Source organism: Phallusia mammillata, chromosome 7, assembly GCF_965637545.1.
Source record: "Phallusia mammillata chromosome 7, kaPhaMamm4.hap1.1, whole genome shotgun sequence".
In the NCBI taxonomy this organism is placed as follows: domain Eukaryota; kingdom Metazoa; phylum Chordata; class Ascidiacea; order Phlebobranchia; family Ascidiidae; genus Phallusia; species Phallusia mammillata.
In genome coordinates, this window is record NC_137258.1 from 20,191,870 (window position 1) to 20,217,685 (window position 25,816).

At 40.4% G+C, this 25,816-nt stretch overlaps 2 protein-coding genes across 4 annotated transcripts; one reads left to right on the plus strand and one right to left on the minus strand.

The window, feature by feature from the left end:
• The first annotated feature begins 1,027 nt into the window (after positions 1–1,027).
• On the plus strand, positions 1,028–25,562 carry LOC145237277 (uncharacterized). Of its 3 annotated transcripts, none has more exons than XM_080100078.1 (3): positions 1,028–1,271; positions 20,816–20,936; positions 24,184–25,562. In XM_080100078.1, the coding sequence occupies exon 3, from the start codon at positions 24,231–24,233 to the stop codon at positions 25,251–25,253; it is 1,023 nt and encodes a 340-aa protein (XP_079956204.1). In that variant the 5' UTR covers positions 1,028–1,271; positions 20,816–20,936; positions 24,184–24,230; the 3' UTR covers positions 25,254–25,562. The 3 variants fall into 3 exon arrangements, with proteins under 3 accessions (XP_079956204.1, XP_079956203.1, XP_079956205.1); XM_080100077.1 differs by lacking the exon at positions 1,028–1,271 and adding an exon at positions 10,792–10,859; XM_080100079.1 differs by lacking the exons at positions 1,028–1,271; positions 20,816–20,936 and adding an exon at positions 10,796–10,859.
• Positions 1,635–18,856, minus strand: LOC145237276 (uncharacterized). Its single transcript, XM_080100076.1, has 8 exons — positions 18,777–18,856; positions 14,945–18,214; positions 13,989–14,495; positions 10,697–10,806; positions 10,209–10,313; positions 8,838–8,912; positions 3,143–3,322; positions 1,635–2,432 (listed from the first exon to the last, which is right to left on the minus strand). The coding sequence occupies exons 2-8, from the start codon at positions 18,135–18,137 to the stop codon at positions 2,223–2,225; spliced, it is 4,380 nt and encodes a 1,459-aa protein (XP_079956202.1). The 5' UTR covers positions 18,138–18,214; positions 18,777–18,856; the 3' UTR covers positions 1,635–2,222.
• Positions 25,563–25,816: the final 254 nt, after the last annotated feature.

Genomic DNA, 25,816 nt, shown 5'->3' on the forward strand with positions numbered 1-25,816 from the left:
ATGATGATGGAACTGGATTTAACTTTTGTTCGACTTCAATAAGAATAAAATAAAGTTAAAATTTTCATAGAAGGCTATCACTGATTACTAGGACAATTATTTTTTGACCTAAAAAACGAAAAATTTTGACCTACAAATTGAAAATTTTGACAAATTTTGACTTTAAAAAACTTTTTTTTGACAAAATTTTGACCTATGAAGAATTCAAGTAGTTAAATTACGCATTATCGTTCAAAAGTTAAAATATGGCTAGGCTAATCTAACTAGAGCGAAAGAATGTGCAAAAGTCTAACAGAAGGGCAAAAATCTGAACATAGACCTAACCTATTCTGAAAAGGGAATGAGCTAATTAAAAATCACTGCCAAAAAACTGCAGCTAAGACACAACGAAAATTATTCAATACATTTGTATAAACGAAAGATACATGAAGCATCTAAAGCAAAACCGAAGCAAGAGCTGCACCTAACCTGCAGCTGCCGTAAAATGACTTGTAACCTACCAAAATTTTGCCCGTTTTGAGGTGTTTCGAGCATCACGCCATATCAGCCTAATTAGTTCACTCACTTGATGGTTGTTTATGATTCGCAATAATTGGGGCAATGGGCCAATTACAACAGTATAAGGTAGGCTACAAGGTGTAAAACGAATAGTTTGCTGGCAGTGCAACCTCTACAACACCACGACAATGCAGTTTGTAAACAATTTTAACTTTGTAAAAACAAGTCAAAAAATATTTGCCCTACTGATTACTGTATTGACCAGTAAAACATGTGGAGCCAAGCCTGTGATAAGCATACATTTAAAAAAAACAGTAAGTACCTTGATTGTTTCATGTGATAACATGAAGATCTCGTTTAGCGGTCAAAAGTTTCCAGTATTATAGCCTGGTCCTTAAAAAAGTAAATAATACCTACATACAAAAAATAAACTTTTGTTTCTATTTTTTACCGCCTATTAAAATATTTCACGCCTTGGTGCACATGAGCATTGTGGCGCAATAAAGAGATCAGCATCTGTGCGTTTGCGGCACTTCCCGCTTTTTGAAGCAAACTCTGTTTTGTGACTTCTTTGTCTTGTGCGATTGTGAATTTGCAGGTGACCGGTTATCTGCTGTAGATCAAGGAAATGTTTGTTGAATATGCCCATGTTTTTTTGTAAGGTACATCATTTGAGGTCTTAACAGTGACTCCCCGTTTTTGTCAGGATGACTTGCCTAATGTGCTGAATGCTGAATTCTGTTTGATGTGAAAAACATCTGTTTATAGACAAGGTACGTAGAATCAGTGAAGTTACATCATTAGTCAAAATGCTTTTCTATATGGTCTACAAGCTTGTGCAGCATGGCATCTTGATCTAGATAATTTTTGTTGTTATCATGTCGAGTACATTGCCACAAACGCATAAATTGTACTTTGGTTCTTAAGCCAGGAAATAAAATGTTACCGATAAATAGTTAAAGTTACACTTACATTTGCATAAAATGATGGGTCTAAATAAACGTAAATAGTGGCTGTATAACTCTTTTTGGAAACTCGTGTAGGCTTCTACATGTCTGGTATATTTTCTTTCTCTCTGTAAACTAGACATTTATTTACCACTTGTTCTGTAGTTCAGGACAAAACCTCAAGTACACTACGTTCGTTTGCCGTTTTATTAGTTTATTAAAACGCAAATTTGTGCAACATAATAATATTTTTATGTACAAAAAAAGCAAAAATGATGATATTCAATTTCACGCTGTTTTCGGGGACACCAACAGTAATAAAACCATAGCCCATTGTACACTTGTAACCCCATTTGTTTTGTACATTGCTACTTTGACCAATCACCCTGTAATGATATCAAAAAATTTACAAAGTTTCGAACACCGATGAACATCGATACAGCAGCATGAAATAAGTTTGGGAAAAATAAATGCGTAAATCAGGAAGCATTGAAAGTGCGAAATACGAAAATGCAAAAACCCAGTAATCTTTCGTTATTTAATTCAATCAATGGCAATACAATGTAGACATACTTAAGGCATAATGAACTATTACATGAAAATCACGCAAATGTATCATTCAGCATTTCCACTTTCCGCAATCATTCCCCCCTCTGACAACGCAACTTAAATCAAATGACGACTCAACCCAATTGCAACGTACAAATACGCAATATAAAACAATATTTCGGATTCTTTCGCGCCTGAGAAATCTTCGAGACGTACGATACGTCACCTTTACGACGTCAGATCGTTTAATACGTCATAGAACTTGTCGAGAGACTCGTCAAAGGAGATCACCGCTTCGCTCTCGCTTTTGATTTGAGCGATGGACGTTTTGATGTCGCTAGGTGACGCTGGTGAGTCGTCGGGATTTGATTTTGGCGGCCAACTTGAGGTGGTGAGCTTGTTGGGTTTCGGTAGAGTTTCTGGCGGAGTTTTTGTAATCTGCATAAAAGTGCAAACTATTAATACACACGCATTGATGAGCGTTGCGCACACGCAAATCTATACAAAACAGATTTAGGAAATTTATTCCGAGGTTAAACTTAGCTTCTATTCTTCATTGCCACCATTCTTTGGCTAATAATTGTCGCGTTGATTGACATCTAACTAACGCTATATTTTACTGGGCCTGAAAATATCGGTAAATCCGCATAATCGGCAAGTCTAAAAATTTAATTTTCAGTGTTCGCGTGGCTGCGGTGTATAAATTCGTGTCATATGTGGATTACGATGTTTGTGGTTTTGTACATGACTTGTTGAACCAATTTTGTGACTGCCCCACCTTGGGAAAATGACTTTTGCACGCACATACGAACTACAAATGTTGCGCTTGTATTTAGAACATAAAAATTATGAACGAATTTATACGTAGAACTGGGCCTCGCAGGCGCTGGTGTTATTAAGCGAATGAATCATCGTGTAGCTAAAAATAGATTATAAATTGCTTTGAGACATTAAGTGATCACGTCTACGTTAGTCCAGCACGTAATCACAACTTTATACAGGGATTCAGCTATACTAATTTTTCAAGAATTAGAAAGGAACTGAAAATAATAATAAAAAAGTGGTTTATGCATTGAGAATGATTCATTTACAAGTCATTGCGCGGTATATATATATATACCCTATTGTAGCTGTTTATACATACTCACCACGTAGTTGGTGTTAATATCGGTTGTCATCTGTCCATTTTGCTTTGCGGACGACTGGTGGACGGCAGTAAAGTCGTTTGTGAGCTCTTGTTGTTTTCGTAGTGTTTCTTCTTCAAACACTTCTGAGTCTTTTTCCATTTCCAACGCTCCCTTGAACAGATTCATCACCTGCTTGGCGACCTGAGTTTGAGGTTCAAACTGGTTACCGACGTTGTTACTTGCCACACTTGTCATTTTCAGTTTTATGTTTTATCAAAATATACACTTTTTTAAGCTGAAATCACATTAACGCAAGTGTTACTTTTCATGCAGCCGCTTTCTAGCCAGAAAGTTCTTTGTATATATTATCGTCGTAAATGCAAAATTTGCCAACGTACAATGAACAACAGTCAATTTCTGTAACAGAGCACACCACGCTTAGCCAAAACTATTACTGACTGTATCCTGTCAACACAATAGTTAGCATCCAAAACTAAAACATAATTTGTCCCTACGCCGTAGTTGCCAAGTGATTAAGTACAGCTCATAGCGGAAACGCCAAATGGATTAACGATACACAAACTACCTGTCCTGTACACGACGCTAACGACCTGAGGACGAACTTAATGACCGGGCCCCGCCCCTTTTGCTCGACTAATTGTACAAAAGGCTCACAGCGGCAGAATTTAACGATTCGTCTTATCTGTTCGACAGATGCTTCAAATCTGTTCGCACTTTTGGTGTCTAACATATGACAGACTGCTTTGTTTCGCTTTCTCCACGACTATGCGTCATACAATTGACGACGAAATCAGGAAACAACAGCTGCGGCTCAAACAATTCCCGCAACGCGCGTAATATGCAAAGGGCGGTAACGGGTCGATCCCTATTCCAAAATATAGCGACGTCAACCAAGTAAACCCGCCCACATATGACACGTAACCTAAAAACTCTTTCTCACAACTTGCGAATTTCTGTTGCCCGAATCTTACGCTATGCGGTTTCTGGCTTTTATTGGAGATAGCTACTGCCCAAGCGCGGGACTCACGCTTTATGCGTGTGACCTGATTACTGTGCCTCGAAAACATTGCGAGGGCGGAAAGATGACGTAATTTCCTGATTTACTCGCGCGGAAATTTCACCCACAAAGCGTTACGCCACACGTTTTCACACACTCATAATCTTCGCACCATAAAGTAACAAATCTTGCTCGTAGTTTGCGAAAAAAGTATAGATGTTTTGCGTAAAACCACAACCCTGACATATCTATGGAAAAACCTCTAAATACAATACAATGCAAAAACACGCGTAAGTACAGGCGATGTCCAAAAGTATCAAAAATTATTTGTAGTTTTGAGCCGTAAAATATAACAATTTCAATCATTTTCTGTTGAATAAACTTGTATACCTGATTAGAACAGACGTTTTTTAAATGTTTTTTTTGCTCCATGCTAAGTTTCACCTGCGGTAAGTCAAACCATTTAACAGCACCACATATACCTGAACCTGTTTGATAAAAAATCATGCGTAAATTGCAACAGTAGCGCATCAACGAATAATCGCCAGAATTTCATCGCTGAAAGGTCGACGATGGCAATCAGCGGTTTGACCTTTTTTGGTATCACGGCACGCTTTTCAGCACAAAGGTTTGCGTCACCGTGTACACAGCAGCCTATGACGTTATGTTGTCGACTTTGGCTGGTAACGGAGTGGCGAGGAACCCCTTTACCGTGTTAAGCCCGTCGTAGGGTATAGCGTACATCCGCTTGTAAACATAACGAATATCAGGCGACGTACGAGAACATAATTAGAACGGTGTAAGTAAGTAAGGTAACCGTTTTAAGCTAACCGCACAAAGGAAGCAATCAACAGTTCGCGTCTAAAATAACCAGCAAAAACGGATTGCGCCGAACTGCGAGAGACGTGGGACGCTAATTGATTTCAGGCGCTGCGCTGTCTCTAAGCCTGTTTGTTTTCACCCCATCATGCGTGTCGGTGCAATGACATCAGAGAGCAACAAGCCTTGAGCCTTGCCAAAACACAAGACAATCTGAGATACAACAAGCCGTCCTGAGTGAAAGCAAATGCTTCAGCGCTATCATGCTACCCAACAAATGATCGAAAACCCATCCATCTCTGATTCCCGTCTCTTCACCCTAGTTGGGCCTAAGTGAACTAAATGATAGTCAAGCATTACCCTATATATTTAAGGACCAAGCAGCGGCTGTGTGTCTAGCCGTTTAGCCGCCTCTCTGGTTTCGTCCACTTCGATTCGTCACTTATTCCGGCTATCGCATGACCTCTAATCTGATTTGCCAACTATTTTGCATGCTGCAATGCTTTGGGCGAGGCACGTCGCAACTGTTTTAAACAACAAGAAACTAAGAAACTGATTTGAACGCGGAAACATTGATGAAAACTAAAAACTTTCAGTTCATTTCCGCAATTGACAAATACTTGCTTAATATTGCGGCAATTGCCACATTCTGCGTAGATTAGCAACACAGGACTGTACACAATTGCCCCGCATTCGGATTTTTTGCCCTTCGGCTTGTAAAGAACCATTACTAAATGGAGGATAACTCTAACAACTGACATTACGCAGCACAGCCCATAATCCTTTCAGACCACCGCTGACGAACTATACGCAGCATATGCGCATACCCCGCTTCATGTCGATCAACACCTTACTCGGAATGCGCCAAACTCTTATCCTAAGCAGGCTAAACCGTAACACCCGCAACCCAACGCGTAAACATGTGTCAACGGAGATCCCAGTATCCCATTTTGCTGGCATTACCCCTGGTACATTTACGTTTTGCGCCTTTCTCTCGCCAACGTGCTTGTAAAACCTCGTTAACGTGGCACGCACAAGACAGATCCAATTTGCCTGCAAACCCCAGCAATCCTTGCGGCAGAAGTTCGAAAAGACTTGTGGTCTTAGTTAAGGTCACATGCCAGTCGGAACTGCAATTGGTTTCGCTAGATTTGTTGTAAAATGCAGATCACATAACAAGTGGGAACTCGGTTTCACTCGTTGCCCCCAACCGTCTCGGTTCGCCTCGCAGACCCCGAATGCCGCACTGAGGGTTAGAGTTAGTTTTCCTAGTTCATGGCGCTTGATCACGACTGCTAACATGGCAAATGATTGACATTTCAACACGCAGCAGATTTTGAAAGGCCTGACATGTTGTGTTGCGGTTTAAATGTCGATTTCAAGTTAACTTGTCATTACGTATTATGCAACACTTTTAGAGCAAGACTTGTATTACTACTTGAACAATTTTTACCACCCAAACTATTTGATTTATAACTCAATATAACTAAAACGAAATTTTCGTATAATTAAGGCTGGACGTTTTTTTAGAACGTTAAAACACGTACACGAAAACACAACATTTGTTTCTACATACTATTCTTTCTTAACACAAGAACATTTGCAAAACGCACCCACTGCTTGGGTCTGAATTCTGTAAAAGATCTCGCATCTGATGGGATGTTGCGAGTATTTATAAGTGTGCCTGTCAATCACCTTATCCCGCTCTATGAAGATCGACAGCATCGACCACTGCCCAAGAGATCTGCCGCAATTTTCGCTGCTCGACCCGTCAGATCGCAATCACTTTTTTCTGTGGCATGTCCTCACAGTTTACGCTACGAGTGGAACAAAGAAGGTTTTTTTCGTTTCTTTGCTACAGTTCGAATCTTGATACCGATGGAAGGTGTTTACAGACTGCCAGTTATCACTTCCATCAAACCAATCGCTCCTTGATACTGTGCGCGTATCAGCGATACGGGAAACAGTTATAAAGTGTTCTCATTGGCGCATGTCTACAAGCTAATGATGATACGACCACATCAAAGGCGCTTGATAAACCGTCTCCTTCGAGGTTTCAGGACAGCCCTGATAGACTGTTGCACAATTGGCAACTGCCCATCGCCTGCCTTGGTTCGTTTTAAGCGAAATTGCGACGCGCAGACCGAAAAGATAAAGGCGTGACATATGAATGACGTAACTGTGGTCACGATTTGATCATCGACTGATTAACTTGAGGAAGTTCGTGCGCACATTTGTGCTGCAAATTAACATGTTTCCACATGTACAAAAGATATCGCAACCTTGCCTGAAGTTGGATTGCATCGGTGTAGCCAAGTTATAAAAACCTATTTGTTTCAAACCTTTTATTTTTTCGTTTGATCAGGTTTTAAAAAACCTGTTTGTTTTAGGCGGAAAAGAAAGCTGACCATTTTGTAAATCTTATTTATCAATTTTCTTAATCACCCTTCTTAACGCACGAAACAAGCTAAAGCAAAAACAGTTTGAATTGTTCTTTCTTGACCAAATGGGTAGAATCAAATAATACAGGCAAAAACAATATGGGCCCCCCTTTAAAATATGGGCTATGACTAGGTTACGTGTGTTTTTATCACTGCTCCAATTGTCTGCGGAAAATCAAATTGTCGGTTTCAAGGAAGGGTCAGCTTGCGCGGAAGTAACGGATTTAGAAAAGGGATTATTCATCACATTGTCCTGTTGTGTCAGCTTGACCTGCACGCCATTCTTAACCTGACAGTCCATGTTTGTTTAACGACGCTGGCTCGCTTGACCACTTCAAAGTTGGCCGAAGCGGTTAAACCTAGCTATGGACAACAGCTATACACTATTGGCATTCATATGCCCTACCTACCGAGGCTAAAGTGTTTGTTCAGGACTCCGAGCACTTATTTTGGAGTTGGACCACCCGAAAATCGGGCTTTGTTCGATTTGCGCCTCCTTAGGCAAAATCGAATGAAGCGGACAGCGGCCTGTGCCAAAATATAGTCGGACTCTAATTAAATTGCTGCTCGCCAAATTAACTGCAGCATCCTGCGCTTTTGAAGACTATTGACCATTCGCAAACAATGTCACGCCCAGCGCTATAGGTGACAATAGAATTGGATGGCCAAATACTGCAGACTATTTTTCATTCTCCGCCACAGAACTCGTGCAAACAATGCCTACGCCAGCTTTGAAACAGCAAAGTCGCAGGTAAACCGCTTAAACCGTTTGCGTGACTCATAGTCAATTGTGAAAGCCAATTGCAAAACACAACCAGGACCTGACCAATTAATCAAGCCCTCAATACTTTACTAGCTGCAATACAAGCGGGTAAACAACAGTTCAAAACAGACCAGACTTTGAACAGAAACGCTTTCCCATATCTACGTCTTATTGTCACCTTTCTGTGATGAATATATGTGGGAATATCACTCATTATGCTGCACGATGCTGCGTGGCTTACAGAGCAAGAAATTGAATGTAGTCAATTAGTCACTAGAGCGTATGCTTTAAAGACATTTTCATTAAAATCGAATTTGCGTTTTATAAAACTTGATTGAATATTTCCAAGAATGAATACGAACACATAAGAGTCACTTATTTTATAAATACTGTCTTGGCCCTACATATTTCGAATGCTTAAACATAAGATTTAAGCCATAAAAAAGTATTAAGCTTAACTTTGCCGCGCCATTGCGCACTGTGGTTCAATACAGCACCAAATTTTATGATAATTTCTAACAACAACTTGTGGTTCAATTTTAACGTGTGGCATGTATCAATATTTTATGATTATTTGTCGGTTACTAATAAGCGTGCCTTGCGTGATAAGGAGGTAATCATTGAATCTAGCTGGCAACTGTAGTACAAAAATTGAGTGGTATGCTATATAATTACCTGTGTGTCAGGCGCAGTAATATCGTCGCAAACATCCGCCTCTGATTGGTTGCTTGACATCCCTGCAGGGTAATTCTGCAATATACAATGACGTCAACTGTTATTTTGGGCTTATGGTCGCAATTTCTGTCCTGATATCCGCTCAGCGATTTACAATCGTTTACGTGCCCGGACGAACAGTTCATTTTGCTCAATCGATTGTAAAATGCTGTTGTTGCAATACAACTGCTGCAACAAAGTCCAGCGCGTGCAACTATTTTAAGTACAATGGAAATAATGCCTGATTTTATTGTAAGCTTATCTGTACTGATAAGCTTAAGGTCGATGGGTTTCGTCAAAACTATTATAATTGTTCCTTTTGCGCAGTGACGAAGCGTAACCCTTTATTTTTCTAAGCCCATTGCTTGTGTAAGAAACACCTTTATAAGTTTCTATTTCATGTTTTTGTGTGCAACTACAAAGATTTTCTAAATTAGCTTGCCCTATGTTAAGGAATATATTGATAATTTTTCGATCCTAATTATTATATATGTTGAGCCGTGTTGCATAAAGTTTTTCGATTGTTGACTGCCCAGTATTATGGGATACCAATCTTTTTTAATCCAACCTCTGCCACTGGTTATTGGTGACTTACTTTACAACGCAAAACCGCAACTGTGCGTCAATGCGAAATTCGCAATCCGCTTCTCTCGAGAATTCGGCGTCCTGAAGTCGCCTTTGGCTTTCGTGGACAAGGAAACCGAATCGTTGGCCTCTGTATGCGCACGTTTTCTTTCAAGCTCTGTATATTACTGGCATGAAATTGAATTCCTCATAGTTTGTGACCAAAGGGCGTTTCGCGCAAATTAATTTGTTCTTGCGAAATAAGAGAAACGATTTCAATTACTCGGTCCTAACAAGAAAAATGTCTATGTGGGAAATTAAACACGCGTACATGCTGGTGTAGAGAATACTTTGCAAATGAGACTCTCTTTTTGCGAAAATTGTCGTTTCATAAATTTCCACAGAAACTTGATACCATTTAGTATTCAAAAATACTGTAAACCATTTAGTATTCAAGAACACTGCAAACCGTTCAGTATTCAAGAACACTGTAAACCATTTAGTATGAGAACATTGTAAAATTTAGAGGCAAAATTGTTGTTATTATTAAGGTCCTAGTTTCCTCAAACAAGCTACTGTATAACGCATGCATCCGAAATCCTAAAATACGTATTGATTAAAGGAAAATCACGCATTTCCTGGTGGTTTCGTAAGAAGGGGCATGGTTAATGTTGCACCACAGGCAGTGATTTTTGCCAAATCGTGTAACATTTGCTTCTCGCTGTTTTGGGAAAAATGATTTGTGCACGATAATCTGGGTAAACTCACCGTACTGTCCCTCCTGGCAGGAGTATTGGAGGAGCTCAGACTTCTTGGTTTGGCGTAATCCTGATAATCCGGACCGCGTTTAAACATAGCTCGAATATCCTTGACCTGGGAAATTAAATTTGAATTTGAAGATTCGCTTTAAAAATTTTTTTCAACAGTTGGTAAAAATCAGTTTAAAAAAAATTTGCTCAACATTTTGCAACAGAAGAAAGTTTTGATTTGACAGTTTTGCTAACTATTGTGCTCTTACACGCCGTCTAGCGGTATAACTTAGTCCTGTGGTTTGAATTTTCCAAGGCGGCATTAGCGGGCAAAAAAGTCTAAATTTGTAACGTTTTGTCGACAATTTTATTCATATATGTAAGCCAAGATTTAATGTTTATTTCAGCAAGTATTAAATAAAATGAAAAAAAGCTTTCTATTCTTATTGTCTTTCGCAGCAAACGAAACTAAATTTCACCACAAATATCCCAAGCATTTACTATTACCTTTATAGGAGGTGGCTCGATGACTCCGCTAAAATCTTCATCATCTGTAGCTGAATGCGGTGGAGCCAGCATAACTTTCTCTTGCTTATCTTCGTCGTTTCCGACCATTCCTGCCAAACGCAGGGACACAACAGTCAGTAACAAGACTCTATCAAGTATTGAGGTAAAACTAAACTGCGCCTGTAATGCATAGCGACCTTAGACGTGAGTTTCATATCGTAGATTAAATCTGCAGTACAGTCTCTGGGGAGATGGCTTATTAAGCCCCTTGCAACTTACTGTAGTCCGTCAACAAGGTTTCTTATGACTTCAATAAGCTCTGGTTTATATCGCAAGCCTATGTTGTATACTACATAGCAGGGCCGACTTGTCATTAGTACCTGTTAGGCGCACATGCTTGACTGCATCCTTAAACCTTCGACGCGGCGCAATAAGCTGAATACGCGGCTGTTTACAGCAAAGTTCGCAAACCGTGGGCTACGCGAGTTCGCTTCGAAATTCCGACACAATCCAATCAGGAGAAAATATGCCGCAGTCTCTCAAATCAAGGAAGGATGTCCATTGAAATGTAACGCTAAGTCGCTGTGTATTAACCAAAATGCAAACATAAGCCGGCTTCGCTTTCTATCGGACATCATGCTGAGCAACAATAAATTGGACAAATATTACAGCGCGATTAGACCGCAAATACCCGCTCGTTCGGCTGTGCTGACTCCATGACCGCGCCTGGGAACCGTGCCACGAAACCACGAGACCTTCTGGGCGAGTTCATCACATTTCGTCTAACCCCGCCCTTTTCGGACCACGTTCTACAACACTATAATTTGTGTACTAAAATTCCTGTAGCATGAACTTGATATAACTCTTCTGGCAATTGTATTTTATACTAACGTTTCGACGTCCTATACTGGTCGCCGCCATTAGGGTAAATAACACTTTCTTTAGCATATTGCCACGTTTTTTATTCTCAGTCCGCGAGTATTAACTGTATAGCGCATTTGAGTAAACACTACCTGCCATGAAGCTATTATGCTGGCGGCGCTTTTCAGTAAACCTGTGAGCGGATTTGGAAGCTCATAAACAGGCCGTTTACCTTTTGAGTCGATGGTTTGCTTACTGCTTACGCATATGGAGCTTAAGACACGCATTGGTGGACCGCATTGATCATCATCAGCAGTATACAATCCGCGTGTGTACTCGAAACTGCTCTTCCAGCCGCGAGAAGCCTCAACGTCAATACTTGTCACTGTTACATCGAATGTCGTATTAGCACGTTGAAGGGCCCTTATGGCGCTGCTATGCGAAGGACTTTGGCGAACCTTTGTTGCTTTGTACTGACTCTTTAGTGGACGCGCGCTTTTATCCACTTTTAACAACACTGACCACAAATACGCATTTTACCATTTATCTACAACACAACAATTACAGCATAAACCTTGAGGCGTAGTTTTACAGTTTTATTGCAACTTTGAAGCGCAATGTTATATAATTATACTTCACGACCTCTTTAATGATCCACAATAGAACAGCTGCATCTATATGGCTAAATATAAACTGCTCGTTACTTCATACGCAGACATTAATGCAGTCGCGTCACACATCACGGTTTATAGTTTCCATTGAACTATTTGCATAAACCCGAGGTGCGATCTGACTTGACTATAGGAAACGAAATAAACTGATTCCTGTATTTCGACCTTTGCTCGTTAGCAGATGGCTAATATTTGCGAACGTTGATGCTGGTTTGTTGCGGTCCGTTGTCGATTGATTGCAAGGTCAAAATAATCCGCTGCGTTTTTCTCATGCAACCACAGCTGCTGCCAGGCATTTACCGCAATGTGTCGTCAATGCATTTTTATGAAAACTCAGTCTGTACACATGCAATGTAGAAAATTTCGAGTGCAACTACGTTGAAGTTTGGCGTTTAACGTTCCTTACAGTGAACTTTTAGAACTGCACTATGCTCTCAAATTGGCATTTATTGCCGGAAACTTGAACTGTACTTCCTAATGTTAAACGTTGAACCCATTTGGCCAATTCGTAGGCAGTATTCGCGTTCAAATGTGTGTTACTTTTTTTCTTGCACCATGTATGTGCACTGTCGATAATGCCAGCTACTTTTCTTACACACTAAACGCCTGTGATTTCAATAGCTTTGAAGTGAGCAAGAAATCTATCGACCTTCAAAGCCAATCGATGCGTTATTTACTGCTGGTGGTGACTAAAATTCGCCTGTTGTTGCTTCACATTCAATTCAAACGGGTGTGTGAAAGTACAGATCACAGTATAACCTCTGCTTGTCGTTGAAACCACAAAATGTGTTTACAGCCTCGCACAAACCTCTGTTACGCACGTAAGTCCATGGCAACCTTAATTACAAGACCGCATTGATCGACGGTTTGCGACACCCGTTTTGACACATGTCTTTGTTCTACACCTTTGCCTTTCTCTTACCGCACCGTCAATACAGTGACGTGCACTGCAAACATTCCATCCATACTGGAATTGGAATTTGTACGAACTCCGCCTAATCGTAAAAACCAAATCCGTGCTCAGGCTTCGTGCAAAATACACGCTCGAATCTGGACCACCAGTCCAGTGTTCCTATGATGTTTTCCACAACGGCGCACGAACGGAAAATTCTCTGGTGTAGTTCGCTTTGTTGACACCAGTCAAACCTTTTCGCTTTTAAATACAATGTCAATGACCGGCCCGACATTTCCTAAACGCTGCCCAAACAATCGACCACAATGCCTCGACAAACACACTCGCGACCTATTGTCATCAGCCCATCCAACTGAAAGTATAGCTGTTCTTGCTGCTTCGCGCCTAAGGGGCCAAAATTCTCCAAACCTCAGCTGCTGATGGCGGAAATATTACCCTTGATTGCGTTAGGCGTTGAATTACCACTACAGACTTGTGCGACCGGAATAAATATTTTAGGCGCCACTCCAACTTTTCATCATTGCTTTGAAACGTATTGTGTGTTTATAGTGGCCCGTCTGTCATTGTCATGGAACGTAGTATTTTCTCGCTTACAATGTTGGCGCCACTAGCGTTATACCCGCCTATATACTCCCCTTATATTTGATGTAAAAACAAGCTGTCATGTTGGGTTCTAACAAATAGTAAAGGGAAAATATAACTTTTGTTACCAGATTCTATGAAAGTTTAAAGGATTAAAATGGAAAACTTTAAACTATAAAATACTTGTTTTTCCTGGACTAAAATGTCTCGTGTTGCAAGTGATCTTTACATGTTTTATATGAGCTAAACTTTCTAGTAAACTTACTTGTTGTCATTCGATTGCTTCCGTTGTCCATTCTCAAACCATTTGTTCGTTTGCTATGAGCAACATTCTCGTACTTTTGTCGTTGAGTTTCGTGGGTCCGAGTCGGTGGGGCCGGACGGAGTACAACCTTAGTGTTATCCCGATGACCATGGCCTTGGGGAGACTGGGGAACGTTGACCCTTTCGTGATCCTGAACTTGACGATGGCGAGATATCACTGTAGGCGTAACCGATACCTCTTGGAAGTTGTTAGACTGACCTTGCCACTTCTTATAATCGGGACGTGATTGAGTGTTGGTTCCCCCTTTTGGCGAGTATTCGGGGGTTGTAGTGGTCGCATTGGGTTTTGAACCATCAGGATGCTCGCTTGATAATGAAACTCGTGTTGCTTTCACTTTAGGTGGCGTAGGTGAAACGAATCTTGTAACTTGGTGTTTTTTACCGGTTGGCGATTTGAGGCGAAGAGTTACGCTGTTTGAAAACACCGCTGGCTCTTTGGTAGCCGCAGCTGTACAAAGCAACATGCAAAATTATGTTACATAGATTAGGTGATACGATTTTGTGCGAAATCAATAAGCACCCGCAATCGTTAACATGGCTATACAGGCAGTCGTCATAGTCTATGTGTGTTTTCGCGCTCCCTTGCCACGATATTTCGTAGAAAATCTGTGCCGCGTTGCAAACCCATACACCAGCATTGTTTTCTATAAATGCGCCATTATATTGGAAAACCTTAACCAACGGTACATGCCTAATATGATAAGGTTACATGCCGGCTTGTAAAACTGGGCGTTGTATACTAATATGTATCCTTGTATAAGTTTGCTATATTTCCACATTTTCATTGTTGCAGTTTGTGATAGGTTATTGTCTACTCTATAGTATCAGTACATTTGCATGTAGCTTAACAACACAACAAACACACTGAAAAGTCGTAAATATGTGCAACCAACTCACCACTACTAGAAGAGCCCATTGATTGCGACCGTTTCACGCTATTTCGACAATACACTTCCTCTTTGCTCTGTACGTTACGTCCTGTACGACCACCCCCAGCAGCGTGGTTCAGGCTCACAGTAGCTCGTACGGGTGATTTTCCAGCACGCAACTTACGTTCTTCAAACTTCACCACTCTTGGTTCAGTAACAATCCTTTCAAGCTTTTTTGCCCCAACACCTTGTTGATAACCTTGTCCGTACATTTCTTCTGTTCCACGTTCCTGGATTACGTTGTGATCGGGTTTCCCGCCCGAATCAGAGTTGTATTCAACAGGCTTCTGAGTGCCACAAGTATGTTCCTTCCTTGCACCATTCACCATTTGTGGAGTGACACTTGCTTCATATACATGGTCCTGCATTCTGTCTTTCTTCACGCGACCGTCATTTTTATCCCCACGCACTTGTAGGTCCGGTGTTTTATCATTTACTCCACTCTCTTGTGTCGCGCTTGCCACTGGAACGATAAGGTCGTTTGCGCCATCTTGACCTGTTCCTAGCTTGTCGTTGGGCTTATTAATGTTCTTTGATGGGTTATGAGGTTGCATGTTGGCTCCAAACTGGGCTTTGTTTGTAGACCTTGCTGTTGATGAAGTAGCGCAGTTCAAATCAGAATCCGCTTTTAAAAGAGTAATTTTCGATCCATTTACAATGTTGACCCTCGGATGTTCAATAATGCTTTGCAACAGGGACTTTTCTTCCTCGTATGATCCAGAGCTGGTCTTGCTACCCCCGTCAACGCGTTTATTGCCCATGGTGTCAGAAACCAGAGTGTTTTTCACGAGCACGCGTGGCTGTGTAGCCGGTTGCCTATTACTGCTGGAAAGAGTAATCCTACACCCTTCTATTCGATGACTTGATGAAACATGAGCCGCGTCAGGAGCGCTGAGCGTCGTAGTTGAGGTCGTATTGTTTTTGTTGCCTGTCGTACGGGTGCGATTATCCTTGCCCGGGCTTTCATGACTTCTTGGCTCAGCAGCTGGACTACTGGAACTTTGTTGAACTCCAGTTGCTTGGACGACCTCTGATAACCTTTCTTCAACCTTTTCCTGAACCGGGGTTGAAACCTCAGTTGACTTGGAAGGTGTACGTCGTCTTGCAGCGGGAATGGGTGAAGGCGTTTGCCCCACTCCTCTAAACTTCTCAGTCGCGCCCCTGCTATTACTTCGCGGCGGAGCCGTTGGTTTCGGCCCACAACAACAGCAGTACACCATCTCCGAACGAATGCCTCTGCAGTACTGACAGGGGGGTACCTCTTTTCGTAGATGCAAAACCGGGCGTACCAAAGTTGGATCACTGGTATCAGGAAATACGGCCTTTGATACAACTCTGCCTTTAATGTGAGGTTGCTGATCCGGCAAGTCAGGTGCCGCTTGATCTACGTACTCGCAAATCACTTTACGTGAAGGACTCACTGATCCGCCACAACTCTCACTGGATCGCTGACGAACGCGGCTGCTAGCTCTGCTCGTGACCAGAGTTTGTTGCTGCGGTGACTTGTTTGTCTGTACGCGATGCGATCCCCGTGAGTTAGTGTCGTCATCGACATTCCGATATTGATTAAGCGAGGGGCAGGCCAACGAACAGCTGAGTGGGTTATATTTATCCGTGGACTGCATTGCTACGTTCCGACTCTCCTGACGGTTTGCTACTACTGAACACTGGCTAGGCGTATTGACCAGCTCCACAAAAGACTGAGTGTTGTGTTTTGGCTTTACACCAATCTGTTGCTGTTCCCGGCCTTTTACACTGACTCGCCTTCTATCGTGCAGGTCGACGCTGTCTGGTGTGATGCTGGCACAGGACACGACGCTCGTCTTCTCGGAAGCCCCGTTCACTGACGAGAAGTGAAGCGACGCTGATGACACTGAACCAAGAGAGGATAGAGAAAACAAGGATGATGAAAGCGATGAAGAAGATAGCGATGATGCAGAAGCTGTATCGTTTTGCGATAAAGCTCTCAAATACTCTGGGGTTATCGCACGCTTTTCGTCTAATATAAATTTCTTCTTGTTTGATAGACTGTGCGCTCTGTCGCGACTAGCTCTTCCTGACTGACCGTCTGAGTCGCAATCTCTTGCAGCACTGGCCGGCCTTGGCGAGGAAACTCTATTGCTTACGAGTTTTTCTTGCGCTCTGCCCTTCAACGGGGAGACTGTGGGTGCATGTCGATGCAAAGCGTCGTGTAACGAACTTGTGACGATTGATTTATCGCCGCCATATTCGATAGACTCGCACAGGCGTTGCTCTTTAACCTCGTCCTGGCTTATTATTGGGGTTTGACTGAGTTTGTTTGTCGCTGCGTTGACATTGAGATTCTGTTCCTTAGAGCTAGCGCAGTTAAATTTGATTACCTTGTCATTGAGGTATGCAGATCCCTTGGCATTACTTTTATAATCCCTGTACATTGAGTCGTTTGTAGTTGTTAAAGTTTCGCACCTAGATGAACCGACGTGAGGTCTCTCCACATTTCCTTCATTGTCTTTGTTGACTGTTGAGTTGATATCTTGACTGCTGATCGACATGTTGCCCTTATTGCATTTGGACCTTTTTTGTTTTTGTTTTTCCGATTTTGTGACTTCCTCATCAGAATCAGGGTATACTATTACGTTGTCTTTGCTTCCAACAAGGTCACTTACATCAATCGACTCAAGAAACTCAATTTCATCGCAGTTTAGATCAACAGCTTCACCTGCACGACTGACAGGGCGGCCTTGCGGGGTTGGGGAGTCGAATCCGGGGCGAAATACAAAATCGGAGTGATCCAAAGCAGGCTGGAGGTGCGACGCAGTGGTTGGCTCTTCAGAGCTTGACTTCATATTTGCGTCTGGCACCACCCATAATTCTGGGAGCTTGGATTTCTCCTGTTCATCAGTTTCATTGTCAGGTGAAGCAACCCGAGCGTTTGACTTTGCCTTTTTAAACATCTTAGACGCTTTACCGCGATTTGAAACCTGTAACTCCATAGCTAGGGTCATCATAGCCGAGGGAGGGATGATAGTGTGTGAACAACGCTCGTTATTATTAGGGTCCATTTTGATTACGCCTTTTCTGTTCCAAAACTCCTTTCTTTTTTTCTTGTCACCTGCAACATTCGGGTAAGACTCTTCAGAAGAATCAACGAAATCCTGAGAAGGAGAATGTGTGCCTTCCATAGTTGCTTTATCCGACTCAAACTTTCGTGCTATCGTCAAGACCAAAGTATTTTGTCACATGGAATTAATTCGCAAACCTGAAAACAGTCGTTAATTTAAAAAGTGTTACTTTGGAACACAGTTTTTTCATCACTGGTGATAGCATCAGCAGATGCCGAAATATTTGGAAAAAAATATGTCAATTTTTAAATACATTTAGGCCTTGGTTTACCGTAAACGTAAACAAATGTTAAATTATCAATATGGTTAGAACAGAGATTCTCAAAGTAGGTAATACCGCCCCTGGTGGCGTTTTGCACTGATAGAGGGGGCACTAAAGAATACATGGCCAAATCAAATTTATTTAAACAACATAAGCAATTCGTTGAAATGGTTTCGTTAAATTACTTCTTACATGAAGTCCTAAGGTTAAAAACTAGTTTCAAAACTAAAACTAGTTAGTTTCAATGTATGAGCGTAAAACGTCATTGAGTTTTTTTCTATTGAGCGAGGCGTGTTGAAATCAACAAGGGGACAATATAGGGAAAAGTTTAAGGATATCCGATTTAGAACATGTATATTTTAAATTTATCATGCTGGTTTTGCTTAGTTTGTTGCATATTTCATATTGTTTAAAATCAAATCTTACTAGGTCCTTACCAATCAGCGCAGGACCCTCTACACATTCACACTCTCCACAACGACCTTGAACTTAAGCTTTATCTCATAAAGTGTTGCGTCTTAAAACAGGAAAATTGTAAAGTTTATATGACAACAGTTTGCAAATTCCTTTTGCTAATACCATATAAGCGTATGGCGACCAGAGGTGTAGTCTCAGTTCACACCTATACAGCTTAAATCTAATTACTGAAGTCTCTTGAGGACTGAATGCAATTCATACAGGTAATATGATAACGGCTGCTGCACTCAACCAGAAGTCGGCAACCTTTCATAGTCGCTGACAATTTATTACAAGATATATTTACTTGCCTAACAAAACTTGTTAAAAGGACATTTTTCCACCTAACTTCCCCTTCCTTAAGTACCCAGCACGTAAACCAGCATTATATTTGAATCAATGAATGATTTCGTCTCGTTAATTTGAAAAAAAAAAACTTTCATCACTAATTTATCAATAAACAGAAGTAACATTTTCGCTGTCAACGTAAATACTGGCAAAAACTCACGGAAACACCTTTAAACGAACAAGCAAGCCCAAAAATTATATTTACATTCATTGTAATACTGACAAAAACTCACGGAAACACCTTTAAACGAATAAGCAAGCCTAAAAACTATTTTTACATTCATTGTAAAGGACTAGGAGTCGCTACAACAATTTAAAGTAACTTCTTAACAATTGAAGATTTGGGCAGCAAAAGAATATGTTTCATGTCTAATGATAGTTTTTTGTAATTTTGTAATCCTATTTTTGTATAGCCTGAAGCACAATTTTCCATCGTAGACTAATAAATACAAATGTTTTTTCAAATAGTCCGATAATTTATCAACTTTGCTTAACTCAGCTAGCTTGCTTCAGGTGCTTGGCACTTTTTCACTTCTAGTTTTCTATCATTAACTGCACATCGTTTTGAAAGGCTATTTATCATCTAACGGGATTCTAACCTAACGTGTATAATCTCAACCCACCCTTTACCAGACATTTCAGTTAATTGCGCGCTCAAAGCTCAAATCGTTCAAGAGTCGGGTTAGCGATAAGTTTGACAGTTGTGGTCTAACCTCAAAATACGACAGACATACTGACAAGAACTACGATTTCGACAGTTAATGCAGATACCTTCAAACTCCTACTGTATTGGCAAATGGCAACTTTGACGTGACAAACAAGGCCGTCAAAAGGCTAGAGACGTCAGTGACAGCTGTTGTGTTAGCGTGGACGGGAAACCCGCCTTGCAACGATTTTATCATGCATTAATTGCAACGTTTCGATGACGCAAATGCCAATGACGTAAGCTTATAACATTATGAATGGAACGGGTATATGCTTATATTGCACATCATAAAACAGAAAAACGAATTGCTTTCGAAACTATACCGTATGGTTATGTGACAACCCGTGTATCTTGAAGCCATTTTCCCTTGGGATTTGCTAATTTGTTATGCATTAAAATGTAATTCAATCGAAACATTGATTTGTACTGATATCAGGACAGTGAAATAGAACAATTGCACGAATATGAAGGTTTAAAGACAAATGTAACATCGCATACTTGGAACTTCTGTGGAATGTACTGTGTTTTAATAGGTAACATACATCACAGTGGGAAATATCAATTTACGTGGGTCAGTTTCGGAGTTAGGAGTTTCTCGTATTGTATGTTATTTGAGATACAAAATTGTGTATGGTGTTACATTAATCATTGACACATTATAATAGTGGTTACGAGTAGGTTAAACTCCACAAACAGAGGCTTACTCAGAGTTTAATGGGCGAATAAAAAAATTGTGTTTTTTCAAGAGAAATTGACTTGCAAATGTTTAGGTATATTTTATTTCAACAAGAATATTTGTACGTGACTTAAGTGTATATAAACGGGTGTAACTGATGTGGCCTTCATATCACTGATGATGGCATGAGCATTTGCCGAAACGTTTGAAATATAAAGCATGTCGCATTTTACGTCTATTTGGAACGTTATTTTCACCATTTAAGAGTATTTGTTTTTGAATCTTCACAGAACAAATGGATGCTTAAAGAAGCAACAATTTGGTGCCGTTGGTTGATTGCTGTCTTGACCCCATTATGTGTTAATTGACATAATTATATGATACAAATGACTTGTGGACGGAACTGCAAAGGTACAGGGTTGCGTAAAACAATACTGTTTAAAAACTTTAGGTTATATACAATACATTTGTGTTTGTAGGTTCGTCTATCTGTTATTAGATGTTTGCAGTTGTCGATAAGGTGTTGTTGTGTGTTAGTTTCCTACACAGTTTTGCATTGGTAAAAAGTTTTACTAAGTCTGCAGTATGGTTAGCATGTAAAAAAGCATAGGTTTTCGTTTGTACAAAAACTGAAAATTTTATATGTCTGGAAATTATTACTTCTGACATCAAATAACAGTTATTTTGGATAATCATATAAATAGGTATACAAAATTGGATGATTTTTTTACAGAATGGTACATAGAAAAACAATGATCTCATTTCATTACATAAAAATGGGTTTGTTTGGATCATTATCAGTCAATACCCACCTTCTGTGTCGAACGGATATCAAAACAACAAATATCGTGACGCAAAAGGGCTTTATAGGCAAAACCTATCAAGAACGTACCTGTTTTTGTAGGCACGGTTTACACGAGATTTACATAACGTGGGGTTTGGCTTGATGGAAATGTCAAATTACAATGAGTGGTGTAAGCTATTCAAGTGGCGCGCGCCTTCGCATTCTGAGAAGTTTAATGGTTTAAATCTAAATCCTATTTCGGCGTAGGCCAATATAATAGCTATGTCCCATGTAAGCGCCATGGGCAAAATAAATACGGCTGTGTGGAGACGAATTAAAAATCACATAGGCACACTTGTTAGCTGCTGCTTTGCGACTAGGACTCATGGATTCGGAAGAGCTTTCTGGTGATTTTACAACTGTATCTGCAGTAAATGCAACGACTTTGCTGAATGTAAGGATTGGTTTATATTTACCCCGGAATAGAGTATTAGATGAAGTGCTTTCAGGTTTGTTGCTTGTAGCTGCTGTATACCTTTGCATCACTCAGTTTCTGTTTCAATGCCGAGCGTGCCCGAAAACGAAACGAAACCAAGCTTTAAGTAAAGAAGACTTTAAAGCATTGCAAATTATAGACCTGATCAGCGTCAGTACGCTTTTGTTGTATGTTTTGTCCACGCAGGTAGAGTTGCGATTTGGAACTACATGCACAGCGGCATGTCGAACATTTTTCTACGGCGCTTTGTTGTTTTCCAACATCAACATTTTGTGCCTATATATGGTCCTGTGGCTACGACAACGGAGTCTATACAAGAGCCCTGTGTTAAAACATCTCAGTTCCACGCTTTTGAAAGTATGCAGCGCAGTGGTTATTGTCGGCGTCTTTGTGTTTCGGATATCAAACACGGCCATTAATCTGTACCTGGCAAACATAAGGAGCACCAAAGGTGGATGTAAAGATACACGTGGGGCAGTGGACTCGCACAGACGAACCTTCCACAGAATTCTGCTTATCTCATCAGCTATTTCATTCGTATTTCAAGTCTTTTTACTCCTTTTAACGCTTTATCCTTTACTCAAGCAAATTCGTGGAGGAAAAAGCCATTCTGGAGCCGCAGCTGTTACAAGACGCAAAATAAAACAGGTTGTGGTGCGTCTTTGTGTCTGTACATCGGTTTGTGTCTTTTCCAACATTGGTTTCTCATTGGCAATCACCTTCAGCTTAAAAGGCAGGGGCTTGGCGTTTTGGATTATCTGTTACGGATACAACCTGCTCGCATGCGTTATCACCGTGCAATTCTCCTATGCTAGATGGAAGGAGAGACTGTTGCCATGGAAATCAGATACCCCGTCCGAACTGCCGTCGGTTGCCTCCAGTTCGAAAACCAGCAATATTGCTGATGTGTCTGGTGGGATAGTTAAAGAAAACAGGAAAATCACATTCAGTGTTGATAAAACTTCATGTGATACGTAAACAGATACTATGTTTTTGTACTTATTTGCTGTGAAAAACTTTTGTGATTTGCTTTTCGCTGTATACCTCGTTGTAAGGAAACTCTTATTGGTGCATTGTGGTAATAAACGATTTTATCTGTCTTGATGTCAAAATGTCGCGATCAGTCCCAACTAGATTCGAACTCGAACATGTTTTCAGTCGAATTAGGCCCTAAACTTTAGTTATCGAGTAAACCTATTTGGCGGATATGCTGCATAAAAGGTCATTACGACTGTGTGCAAAGAAATTATATCAGCGCAAATCAGTATATAGCGCTATGTTTGTGATAATTAGTATTCAAGCTCAAACTGGCCAATTAAGATTTACATGAAGCTGCGTTGGAACCATCAATGAAATTTCGAAAACAAGAAGACAAAAAAACAGATATTTTCGTAAATCATTTGACCACTGTACTGACCAATGTGCAGGTGTAGAAAGCATTATAAACGTCAGCGATGTTTCAAAGTGTTCCAAATCTTTCGGCAAACAAATAATCAAAAATGGTGGTGCACCTGTTCTCAAGCCAAAGTTAAGGCGCTTTACCACAAACATATTTTTCCAGCAGCAGTAACTTTGTCATGTATGTATTTTGTATGATATGTATCTGTCCTCTTCTTTTTGTGGTTTGTACAGTTATATTTCGGCAGATTAATAGGACTGTTTCTTCGTTTTTCTTCAACATAAGATTGTTCGCCATATGGTGCTTTTGGTGTAATTAATAAGCATTCATATGTTTGCCGAACAGAGTGCCAACCGGTTTAGCGATCGAACTCTCAAATATGACATGTAATAATTGACCTATACCTTTGCAAAGGCTTCATCAGTTTAGCTTTTAGTTTTTTTAGATTGTAAGTTGCGTAAAACCTCATGTCACATTTTACGTTGAAGGATATTGGACTTGCAGTTGAACTCTCAGTTTGCAGGATACTAACAGGATTAACATTGTCATTGCAATGTTCACTTTGCATAATGCTAGTTTGACAGGCAGTTGTCAGCAATCTCAAGTAACACTTCCTCATCGTGCAAGATCTGCGTTAGAATTTCCTAAGACGCTTTTGACAGTTTTATTTCGTAATAGAATATCAGGTTGAGGGTTTATGATTTGGAATATCTTTGTTGATGGAAACTGTCAGATTGCTTGTATATATTGAATACACTATATTGTAGGCGAAATAACGAAATTTTTGTTATGAACAGCAAAAGGTCTTGGAAATATATATTTTTAAAACGTATGCACGGTGTTTTTTGTACAAGTTTTAGGGATGTTTTGTTGATCAAGCTTTGTTTAAAGTCCTTGTTTAGTGTTCCAAAAAAATGTCTTTTTTCAATTAAAAAAATGTGTGTTGCATTCTTTTTTGAATGACCTTGCCTGTTTTCAGACAAAAGTGTCTACATTAGCAAGTGACTGTTGCATTTGACATTGAAGATGGATGCGGTAGGGAACGTTACCTCTTTTACCACTCAACTAGTTGAGATGCCGCAAAGCAGCCAAATCTTCGACGAAATTTTATCAGGGACACTTCTTGCTACTGCTCTTTATTTGACGATCAGCCAAATTTGCTTTCAGTGTTATCAAGGTATAAACAAAGCAAAAGACCAAAAATCGGCAGTTGGCTCACATCTTCATAAGGTTCTTGGTACTGTTGATCTGATAGGAATAAGCGCATTGTTGATTTATGCTTTCTTGACCCAAATTGATTTGCGTTTTGGAGAACAAGGCAACCTGGTGTGTATGGTGACATCTAACGGGACGATTGTTTGCTCAAATGCCAATATTTTGTCTCTTTACGTGGCCGTTTGGATTCGCCAACGAAGCATGTACAAAAACCCTTCAATGGTGCAGCTGAGTACAAGAGTTTTAAGAGCTGTGAGCATTTTTGTAATATTCTCTGTCTTTGCTTTTCGCATTCTGACGCTTTTGGCTAACGTACACTTCGTCGAAACAAGATGTTCAGACGAACTTGCATCCAATGCTACAGTCGATTTACTCCAGCAAAAACTTCATCACGTTCTACTCATTTCCTCCGCAATATCGTTCGTCTTTCAAGTCTGTCTACTGCTTCTTACCCTTTACCCAGTCGTAATGTTATTTCAGCATCAAAACCATTTGGGAATTAAGGCAAACGAAGCAAGGCGGAGGCTAATGCATCGTGTTGCTATTAGACTAAGTCTAGCCACCGCCCTTTTGGTTGTTTCGGAAATCATGTTTTCCGTTGCCATCTCTAGCTTATCAGATGGAAAACACACTCAGTTTTGGCTCATCTTGTACGGTTTTAAAATGGTGTTGGCTGTTATCGCTGAACAAGGATCCTATGTCAACTGGAGACAGAGGATTTTTCCATGGAAACATGCTAATCCTGTGATCAAAAGGTCGAAGCATCAAGTACATGTTGTCAGTAATGCAAGTAAAAATACTGTTAATCATGCGAACGAATTTTCGTCTCCATAACATAATAAACTGGCAAAATAGTCTGCTGACTATTTTTAGCTTCCTTTCCAGTCCGTGCAGTTGCCTAAAATTGCACCCCATGCTGCCTGGGCCCCATTTTGTCTACGTAAAGTTCGAATTGGCCCTAAAATAAACTCGTTTTATTCAAACTTCAGTCGAACCCGACCCGAAAAGCCCAGTTTGACTTACTACTCTCATCCCAGTACAAAAGAGTTTGACTCTCATTTGCCTTATTTTGTGGTTTTATGCATCGTAAGCATTTCGATGTTGTGAATCGTGTACATAATAATAAATGTGATTTCGTTCCGATATTAGGTACAGCTGTAATTATGGGATTTTTTTTCAATTTTACAAATACAGATAAGGGAGAGCATAATTTCTGACAGCTGGTTTTATTCCCGCTTTTACAGGACAGAATAAATTCTACGGCTATTGTTGATTATGCAAAATAGAACCCACATCAAATTACCTGCTGTTGAGCTAAATGTTTATTAACATAAATTCAATCAGTTCTTTAACCATAACCATTCGGTACGCTAACGCAGTGCTCTTCAACCGGTGTG